The 10978-nt window shown below is 43.2% G+C and overlaps 1 protein-coding gene across 1 annotated transcript; it reads right to left on the reverse strand.

Annotated features, from left to right (window-relative positions):
* Nucleotides 1–7653: 7653 nt before the first annotated feature.
* Nucleotides 7654–8625, reverse strand: TAS2R40 (taste 2 receptor member 40; the record flags this gene model as incomplete). The annotated part of the gene is made up of 1 exon (XM_079152622.1): nucleotides 7654–8625. One exon carries the CDS (start codon nucleotides 8623–8625, stop codon nucleotides 7654–7656), a length of 972 nt encoding a protein of 323 aa, XP_079008748.1.
* Nucleotides 8626–10978: the final 2353 nt, after the last annotated feature.

Consider the following 10978-nt stretch of genomic DNA (forward strand, 5'->3'; position numbering starts at 1 on the left):
ACCACTGGCTCCTCGGTTCTGAATAGTAGGATGTATTTTATAATACTAAATACTGGGCACTATTCTAAGAATTTTTCTCATTACAATTACCCTGTAAAACATAGTTTATTATTATCCCTATTTTTAAAATGAGCAAATTTATGAGCAAATTGAGACATAGAAGAGGTAAGCAACTCGACAGGATCACAGAGCTATACCATGTTGAAACCTAGACCATGTGGCTCTAGAATAGATATGTTCAAGATTTCTGCTGTTGTATTTGGAAGGGAGACAGTCGTGTGTTGGAGTCGGTTCCGACCATCCAGAGAGCGTAGCTGGTGCGCTTTCTTTCAATTCCCTAATCAGCACCATCATGTTGCTGGTTTGAATTTCGTCACAGTGGAGTTATTTACACAGTGGAAGTCAGAAAACTCTACACATCTGGAAGTCTGAAACGAAAGGCGAGAGGAAATTATAAGCAATCACGAGACTAATGAACATCCTTCCAGTGAAAGGTGGTTTGGAGAGAGGAGCTCAGAACAGATGTGCAGAGAGATGCTGAAAGACAGAACTGCCGAGTGAGAGAGTTGGTGGAGAGAAGGGAGAGGAAGGAAGAAAAGAGAGGAGAGGAGGAGGCTCTCTGGTGGTTGTCCAGTCAGAGTCCCTGAAATTTCCTGGATGGGGTTCCATGCAAATCTCTGAATGACATTAGTAATCCACGCTGCATTGGTTTCTACTTTTTGTGCCCAAATGATTTACGTTGAAGACATTGTTGAAGATGAATTAGAGAAAATGTATAGAGCTTTCCCACAAGGATGATACACATACAGATCAGACATTGTGTTTCAAAGATGGATCTCAGTGTCTAATTAACTTGGATAGGAACTAAAATTTAGCCGGAAGCAAAAGAAGTCACATAATCTATTGGGATAGAGCTACTAGAAATATTTGAAACATATAATAACCCTCTCAAAAGCCTTCAGTGCTCAGTATTGGCAAAGTGTTGATGGGTGTTAAGCTGAGTAACGGATACATAGGAATCAGTGCACTATTTCTTCTGCTTTTGTGTATGTTTGAAATTTTCCAAGATTAAAATAAAAAAGAATGATTATTTCAGTAGAGTGGATAAAATAAAGAATTAAGACCTGTCAGCAAAGGTAGACCAGAGATACAATGTGGAGGGCTTTGCATGCCAGTGGGAAGGTCTATGGGTAGCCGGAAGTCTTTGGAGGATTTTGAGCAGGTATTGTGTGTGTGGGTGTGGGTGAGTGTGGGAGTGTGCGTGTGTAGTCCAAATGTCTATGTGTGTGTGTGTGCCTCCTGCTTTTAAAGGAATGGATCTGGAGTGAAGAACATAGCTGCAGTTGAAAGTTCATCCTTGAATCTGAACACAGCTTCAGTCATCTGGGTGGTGCTAGCATGACCAACTGGCCTGTGTGCTCCAGCACAGAGTTTATTAGGTAGCAGAACTTTTAGTTTAAAATCTGGGTGGTTGGTCCACCTAACTGGTGGTGATGCATAAAGGGTACAATTGGGGAATGACTTCAATGTTTTAAGGGTGCATGATTGACAAGGAAACAGGAGAAGAACCACGCAGCTGAACAGAGATGGAAGCCAATCCTGAAGAGGTTTAAAACAGAGGGAGCTGTCAAGAATGCCCCTCCTCAGGGTGTCAGAGATGTTGGAGACTCGGGACAGAGGCTTCAAATTTTTTTTTTTTTTTTTTCGGTGCTGGGGATTGAACCCAGGGCCTTATGCATGGAAGGCAAGCACTCTACCAACTGAGCTATATCCCCAGCCCGAGGCTTCAAATTTTTAAAATCAACTTCTTCAGATCAGGACTTTGTCTGACATATTGTTTAGCTACTTAGCTTTTAAAACAAAAAACCAAAACAAAACAAAAAACGAAAACAAAAAAATTTCTATCTGGTGCAGTTACTATGAAAAGTGCTAAATATATAAATTGAATTCATATTCTTGGATGTTAGAATACAGGTATAAGAATGAATTATTTAAATAACCCATGAAAGGTAAAATGTAAAGGTAGAGGCATTCTAATTGTTTAACTTCTTATTGTGTTAGTTAAGGAAAAGGTTAAAACAATCTCTTGTTGTTTAGAGATAGCTTTTATTATATTGTGATAAATCTCACAAAAGTCCAAGAAATCGTAATCAAACACATAGATATCAAACACAAGCATACAGCTAACTTAATATACTCTGGAGAAAATCATTTTAGCCTACTTACTCATCTGGTGAATCTTAATTAATGCATTAATCTCCCTTGGCATTTGATACGTCGTGCTGAGCAAGGTCCTGGGCTAAGCCTGTGGAGCACAGAGAAGCTGAGCTGGACAGTCTTCCGGGGAGGAGATAGTGAATCGTTTCCTTTTGTCAGGAGGCAGCATGAGGCAGCCTGGAGAGCAGATCTTGGGCTGCTGGAACTTCAGCATTCTCTCATCAAGGTGGTTTGGGCACTGATTGGCTGGAGGGTTGCTTTGTCTTCTCTGAGAAACTTCGGTCAGACCCTGAGCAGTCACGTGGTTTGCTTTTCTTGTACTGTATCACCTAGTGGCCCAGCTTCCCTTGGGCTTTAGCTCTCTCCTGCTGCTATCGTCACACATCAACAAAGCAGAGGAATACTCACCCACTTCCACCTGCTGGTGCCACAGCCTGGTCGGAGCGGCTCCAGTGGAGTGGGCCATCTTGTAAAGTCCATGCTAGGGCAGGGGTGGGGTGAGGGCACAAGACATGGCTCCACTTATCTCCACCCTCCACCAAGGATACAGACTCCAGCCTTCCTCATCCACACCCCTGCAGAATCCCTCTGACAGATATTCCATCGTTCCTGGGAGGCAGATTAAGGCTGCGAGGAAGAGCTGGGAGAGGGTCCCAGAGCTCTGTGCCAATCTGACCTCCAAGTGACTGGTCTGACTTATCAAGGCATTTTCTGGGCCATTGAATCCAAAGGTGAGCAGATCATTCTTTATGAGCAGAATATCAGTACTAGGGGCTATTCCACTGAGAAGGGAGATGAGAACAGGGACCTGTGGGGTCCTTGATCTATCCTGGAGTCTCATTGCTACCTCCTCCCTCCCTAGTAAACATTCGTTTCGCTCTTGGTCCCAGATGCACTCAGGACCATCAGCTGTGATCAGTCTATCATCCAGCAACTGGTTTGAATAAACCACAGGGTCATTTGCAGTCTCGAGGGCTCCAGGCAGGAGATGCAAAGGGCAGCTTTCCCTAGAGAGGTCTCACTGTAATGGGACCCTTTTCTGTTTTGCATCCTCAGGCTCTGATGAGAATCTTTGAAGATGCTCCGTGGAACTTTTTTTTCTCACAATCCCTACCTCTTCTGCTTGGTTCTTTAAGAAGAAGAGATTCTACCCTGAGTTCTCCCCTCCGTGCTGTGAAGGAGCTAAAGGAGAAAGACCAGGATGGAAAAAAAATTTTTTTAGAGGTTAAACATTTTCATTGTGAACATTTGTGGTTTAAGATACATCTCTGACAAAATTTGGAATATTTCCCACATCGTAATTTTATCAGTTACTCTTCCCCATATTTGTACTCTTGGAGGGGGAAATTTTGGTTGATTTAACCTTTGAATGAATGCATTTACTTTTGTTGAACGAATACATGCACTAATCTTTGTACGATGGTCTATAGTTTATTATATACTTCTATGTCATTTTCTTTAAGCCTCACAGTGAATGTTATTACCCACTGGATATTACTATCTGGCACTTGGCAAAAAGAGTTTGCTGAACTCTGACCTCCTGACCAAGTCTATGGGGCTGTAAAGGTCTAGCCCTCTGGGTGCATCTGCCCAGTCTGGTGGGCTCCAGCCTTTTCGCAACTGGCCTGCTTTGAATGCTCTCATTCTAGATACCCTGCCTCTCGGCCTATCTTTGCTTCCTTTTAGTGTACAAACACTAACATTTATTGACGGTTTCCTCTGGGTCAGACACTGTGTACTGATGTGTTAGCTCACTCATCTGTTGGAGTGAGATTATCCTAGGAGGTAGGTACTAGTATCATTGCGATTTTCATTTTACAGATACAGAAACTGAGACTCAAAGAGATGCAATAACATGCCCATGTCACACACCAGTAAATAGCAGAGCCAGGACTCAAACCCAGGGACTGCATGGAGTGGGAGTAGGGAGAGAAAGCTAGCCCAGGAGCCTGTGGAATTTTCCCACTAATCTTCCACCTTGGAGTTCTTCCCTGGTCCCCTCTCCCCCTTTCAAGGCACACACAAACCCTCAATGTTTGTGGATTCTTTTTCTCTTTGAATTGTTTTTAAAACCATTTTCTCTTATTTTCTTCTGATGAATCTGAAGGAAGGTGGAAAATTCGCAGGGCATCTTATTAAAAGAAATGAAAATCAAATGAAAGACAAACTAGAATGTTTAAAAAAATTCAATTTTTCTCCCAGGGAAGTTGATTGACGGGCGAGGGTCCCAAGATGGAGCACCTTTACAGTGCCACAGCCTGAATTGGTAAGGGTCCCACCCAGAAATGTTCCCCTCTTGTATGATCTTTTGTTTTCATGGTGTAGAGACAATCCCCAAAGGCCTCGACCAGTGTCAGTAGAGAGCTTCTTCCAAACAGATTGGCCCAGACTGACTTCAGCACTGAATGCCTGTCGCCTTCCCTTTCATAGTTTCTTCTGCTCCAACCTCTCACTCTGAAACTTGCTGCCACCTACTGTGGTTTCCTGTCCAGACCTGCCCTTCCTGGGCCACATCCCAGACTCTAGAATGCTCCTATTCTCCTTCCATCGACAGAAACTGTGTCAGTGTATGTAACCTTTTACTTCTTCCCAGAGCCCACCTGAAGTGAGCGTTTCCCCCAAGTGAGCCATGCAGAGAGCTCCCACAGCCTACAATCATTAAGGACTGGCTCCTCAGCCTTTCTGTCCTCCAATCTGCTCCCACAAACCAATCTTTCTGAGTTGGTAAGACATTTCCATTCCTCTCAACTCTCCCCTAAAAATTCTTCTCTCCAGAGGGACTGGGAAAACCCAGTCAGAATAGAAGCGTCTCTCTCTTAGTGTCTCTTTTCCCTTTCTTTCTGTCTTTGCTTCTGATTCCTGCCCTTGGTTATTCTTCCCTTCCCCTAATTCGAGATTTGTTTTAGGTAGGTTGAACTGGTAACCCAAAGTAAGGAACAATTGGGAAAATAAAAAAGAGATGCCATGCACAGAAAACTCAGACAGCAGAAATCACAGTGACATTTTAACTGACACCAGAGTAATTAGAAGGGGAAGGTGGTGTTGGATTGAGGATAACCTGGGGCCCCTCAAGTCACAGGCCTTAGATCGGCCTTGGCTGCCAGTCTAGCCCTCACCTGAGGGTTCCACAAGGTGGACTCTGTACTGTTTCTTCAACTGGAATTCTCTTGGCAACCAGGAGTTGCTCAGCTTTCCACACGGCAAACAGATGGACAAAGGGACTTTGTGAGTGAATCGTCCTTCACCCTAGAATCTTAGCCTTCCTCGGCATATTGAGGGAGCATCCCGCAAGGATTCTGGAACAACAGCAAGCCAGACTTGCATTTGATTATGGACTTTCATCCAACAGAATCCAGTTTTTGTCTTCATTTAGGATTTCTGATTTCTATTTAAAGTCAACTAATTTGGAGGCGAAGCATTCTGGCCTTCTCTGGATGCTTAGCTGGGCTTCATAGAATGGAAGAAAGAGATTTGGAGAGAACTTCATCTAGCTGAAGGCAGGGTGACTAAGTGACAATGAGGATGTTGTCCTTGAAGCTCTTGTCAGCTCTCTGCTTGTTGCCTTAGGCTCTCGCAAACAATGGGATGATATTTCTTCATAATAAGCATGAAGAAGGATTATCCATTTTCTCATCTTGGCATGGGACTCATTAGGGTAATGGCAACTTCAGACCAATTTTCTGTTTTTCTCTGTGCTGCATTAGATACTCTTAGTGAAGATGAATGCCCTTTTATCAGCATGCGTTGTTGGGGAAAAATGCATATTTCTCTATTCTTTAGGAATTAGGATGAAACTTCAAATCTACTTTGTCTTACTGGAACAGCTATATTAACCTTAAATAGTCACATAAATAAATAAGGTATCATTTAAGAAAACTATCAAAACTGTATGTTTTCACATATACTTTACTTTCCAATTAGAAAAGTCTCAGGCCATTTGAACTATAAAGGGATATTATGTGTGTGAGAGAAAGAGAAATAGAGAAGAGAGACAGTGGGGTGTGTGTGAGTGATTTTTGCAATTTACAAATATAAGGAAGTCTCTTAAAATACATGCTTGGGGACTCAGGAGCTCAGAACTTAGTCTTTTGCTACCATGCTCATATTTTCTTTTGAGAGCTACCTTAGCCTGTTATGAAGGTAGCTTTCTTTTTATACTTTCCTTAGTAATTATGCATTTTAAAGATACCTAATAGGGCTGAGGTTGTGACTCAGTGGTAGAGCACTCGCCTGATATGCGTGAGGCACTGGGTTCGGTTCCCAGCACCATGTAAAAAAATAAATAAAATAAAAATATTGTGTCCATCTATAGCTAAAAATATTCTAAAAATAAAAATAAAAATACCTAATAAAAGTAAAGCTTGAGTTCCTAGTTTTCGAGTTTCACGGTATCTAGGGGTGGGTGTCCTATTGTGTGAATGGCCCTTTGAGACAGTGCTGATGATCCTCCATTCTGAAGAGTGACAGTGAGGAGGAAGGGTTTCCCTCTGCTCCAAAGCTCTCCCAGGGAAGCTGCCCTGGCCCCATCAGCTACTTCAAGATGACCCAGAGCCGGGGAAGCCCGAGGCGCCACTGCCTCGCCGCAGACCCTGTCGCTGAACGGATAGATGCTCTTGTGCTCTGGCCTCTTTCTGCTCATTTCATTCTTTTTCCTTCGTTCTTCTTGTCCTCTCTTCTCACTTGACCCCTTCCCATTTGGGAAAGTAAAACATTCAACTGACCCTCCGCTTCCCACCTGCCATGGTCCATTTCATCTCGGTCTCCAAACACCCTCCCTCCATCCCTGGGCTCTCTGGGCTCGCTCATCATCATCTCTGGAAACTCCTGGAATACACATGCCACCTGTCCCTCCACTGACCATGTAAATGGCCTCCGTTCAGTCAGATCCAAAGCCTCTTTCTGCACTCCCCACTCTCCTTGCAGCCTCTGCACACTTGGTGATCTTGGCCAGCCGTCCTTCCCTGGATCCCGTTTCTCTGCAGTCTTCTACCTCCGGGACTGCATGCTGTGCCCTTCACCAATCCCCTTATCCCTAACTGTGGGTTCGTAAGTGGTCTGCAGTAGGTTGACCACATAATTTTCCATCTAGACCAAGATGTCCTTGAGAATTAAATGATGTTCAATGGATAACACACAACAAGCAGAGATTGTTCCAAGCAAATTGAAATGTCTGGCTCCCTCTCCTTAAATCTTAGGGGAGGGGAGAGCAAAGAGCTGAGGGCAGGATACCAACAAACCAGCTCAGGCATGTTCAGAAGCCCATCTCTGAATGGCTTAGCTACTTCTGCTTAGAGTCTCAACTTAATTCAGCTTTACATTCATGAATGAGTTCAGTTACCTGAGAAGAGTCAGCAGGTTTGGGGATAAAAAACAGATGAGGAGAGAAAAAGGGCAGAGTTCTTTGGGCCAGAACTTCTCACACTCTCTGGGTTCCAGCTACTGAGTCTGCCCTCCAAGGTAAAGATGAACTCGGTGCTGAAACCGTCTCCAAGATCTTCTCAGCCCAGGGTTGCCCAGGATCAGCTGTATTGAGTGGCTAGCGGGATAGGCAGCCAGGACAAACTTGCATGAGATACTCCCAGAGTTGTAGGTGTCGAAGATGTTGGACATGGAAATGAACAGAGCGACAGCATTGATAATGTAGAGAATGAGGGAATAGCTGGTTGATTTGATGGCCCCCACGTGAGCCTCCATGCTGGGGTCCCTGGAGCCTGTGGCATTGCTTTTCATGTGTAAGGTGTGTCTCTTGAGAGAGATGATCAGCAGAGTGGCTGCGAGGATGAACATGATCAGAGGGACGAAGATTCCCGAGTAATAGAAGAAAGCCAGGTAGGCGACGTTGGTCTCAGCGACATACTTCTTCTCAGTGGAGTTGGAGGAAGGAACAGGCAGGGAGACATTCACATACGCATTGAAGGTGTCTTTATAGAAGAGAGAGGTCAAACCGAGAGAAACCAGCAAGGACAGACTCACAAGTCGAGGCAGATGCATGGTGATTCTCCTCTTCATCATAAGGAACAAAGGCTGGGTAAAGTTTGCAATTTTGAGACAATAGAAGACGTTGAGCCAGGCACCAAACCAGAGGTTGGAATAGTTCAGAAACAGCATGACGACTTTGAAGAATACATACACTCTCTTTTGATTATAAGTGACTCGGAATAGTAGACTGTAAGTAATGTCCAGCATCACCCACATCTGTAGAAAGATCCTGGAACAACTCAGAATGAACATCAGGTAGTCCCCACTGGGGAGTCTTTTGTCCCTAACCCACTCAACCCCATAGATGGCCACAATGAAGCCATTCCCAAGGACACCAATGATGCACTGGATGCCAGAGACCACCAATGTGAAGGTGATTTTAAACCCAGAAATGTCCTTGTCTGTGGCATCTGTATTTGCCACTATCATTTTTTTCCTGACTCTGCCTTTCAGGTTTCCACACCAAGAACGGGTACCTGCTCTGTAACCCTCTGACCCTCCCCCAGCGTTATTGTAATTTTCCCTTTAGTTAATGGTTATTTCCAGTTTTTCTTCATTTGCTTGTCACATGACTGCAAGTTAGAGGCTTGTCATGCAAATTTTGAGAGGATCTGGTTACTGGTTCTGTCTCCGTTTTTCATAAAGACCCATTTGTTTTGGACTTTCAGGAGCTCATCAGATAGAATTTGCAATGTGTGTTCAGCTCAGCACCTTCTTACTTCAGTCCATATTCGCCTGGTAGGACAAGAATTCCAAATGAGGAGCCTTTTCACTTGTCTTCCAAGACCTGTGTTACTTGTGAAATTATCTGTCAGAACGCATACTACTCCTCTTATGTGCCTTCTTCAGCTCACTTTCTTACCTCCCTGACGGTGGGAGAGGGTTTTATTCCCGTGGTTACTGTCTGAATAAGAAATTACCATGAACTCATGCATGAGCATCTTTTACTTAGGACCAAGTGTCTTCCAGAAAGGCCAGCTTTCACAAGGTCCTCAAGTAGGACACAGAGAAGCCAGCAATGGAAGCCATCTGGGGGAACTAGAGACAAGAAAGTATCCATGACCCTCCGTCTTCATTGTGTATGTGTCACCAAAAACAACTGACTAAGCTCTGCACAACTCTGAGCTCAGGAGGAGGTAGAGTTAGGCTGGGAAGGTTTTGTAGTGTTCTGAACATGGTGTTGAAATTGGGAAAAGTGACAAACCACCATAACTCGTAAATTTCTTACTTCTTAACTCTCGCTGTGGATCAGAGTGAACTCTGGAGTAATTTAAAAAACATGTAGATATCCAGGATTCATCCCAACTCTACTAAATCAGAACCAGGGGTCGGACTGGCCCATGCTTCTATGAAGCTGAAAGAGCATGTTGCTCATAGATCGCATGGAGGACTGAAGTTTTAGCTAGAAACGAATGCAGGTGGACCGACCTTGGCCTTGCAGTCATGTTTTATCTTGCATTGTCTAGCACTGGACAGTGTGAGTCAATCAGTGATTAACTTTTAAAATTGGCCAATATTTGAATTTAAAAGATTATATACATGTATACACACACAAAAATCTGTTTTCTCTTGAAAATTTAGAAGATTTGGCAATATTTGATCTGCATGGTAAATTGATTGAAGGTGGGCACCAGCTGCTTATTTTGAGTAAAGTATCTACTTTTCAGTGTGTTATCAATATCCCTGAGTTCCTGGGCCTTTGTGTGTGTGTGTGTGTGTGTGTGTGTGTGTGTGTGTGTGTGTGCCGGGGATTGAAGCCAGGGACACTTAACCACTGAGCCACATCCCCAGCCCTTTTAAAAAATATTTTATTTAGTGGCAGGGTCTCATGAAGTTGCTTAGGGCCTTGCTAAGTTGCTGAGGCTGGCTTTGAACTTACAATCTTCTGCTCAGCCTCCCGAGCCTCTGGGATTTCAGGCCTGTGCCACCACACCTGTCTTCCTAATGCCTTCTTGACACTCAGGCTCACTGCCACGTACTGTTGGCTTGTGTGCTTTCCCTATTATATTGGGCAATTTTTATTATGTTAGGCATTTATACTATACATGGAGGGATGATAAAAATTAATTTTATTTAAAATGAAGAAGTTAGGAATTTATTATTATAAAATTCTATTGTGTTTTTAGTCACATTTGCATAAAGTAGCACCAAAGTAATATATTGCAAAATTAAGAAACCATTGTTAAAAGAAATAAAAATCTCCTCTCAGAAGAATAGCTGGCAAAGATTTTCTCCATTTCTCTAGGCTCGCCCTTCACACTCTTAATTGTTTCCTTTGCTCTGCAGAAGCTTTTTAATTTGAAGCCATCTCTGTTGATTCTTGGTTTTATTTCTTGAGCTTTAGGAGTGTTATTAAGGAAGTTGGTGCCTGAGCCAACATATTGGAGTGTTGACCCTGTGTTTTCTTGTAGCAGTTGCAGTGTTTTTAAAAGGTTTAATTTCTGGGTCTTTGAGCCACTTTGAGTTGATTTTTGTACAGGATGAGAGATACAGATTTAGTTTCATTCTTCCACATATGACTATTCCATTTTCCCATCACAATTTGTTAAAAAGGCTGTCTTTCCCCCAATATATGTTTTTAGCACCTTTATCAACTATCAGATGACTGTATCTGTGTTTTTTTTTTTTTTTTGTCTTGAGGAAATTTATGATTTCATGTTGTTGGAAGTCCAGAGAAAGAAAGAAAGCACAGCACATTCCGTGCCCGGGAGATACCTCCATATCTTTATTTCTGTGGGTTTGAGTCTCTGTCTTCTGCTCTTTGCCAGCTACTCTTCTGACA

The sequence above is a fragment of the Sciurus vulgaris genome, assembly GCF_902686455.1.
Source record: "Sciurus vulgaris genome assembly, chromosome: 8".
Taxonomy (NCBI): Eukaryota; Metazoa; Chordata; class Mammalia; order Rodentia; family Sciuridae; genus Sciurus; species Sciurus vulgaris.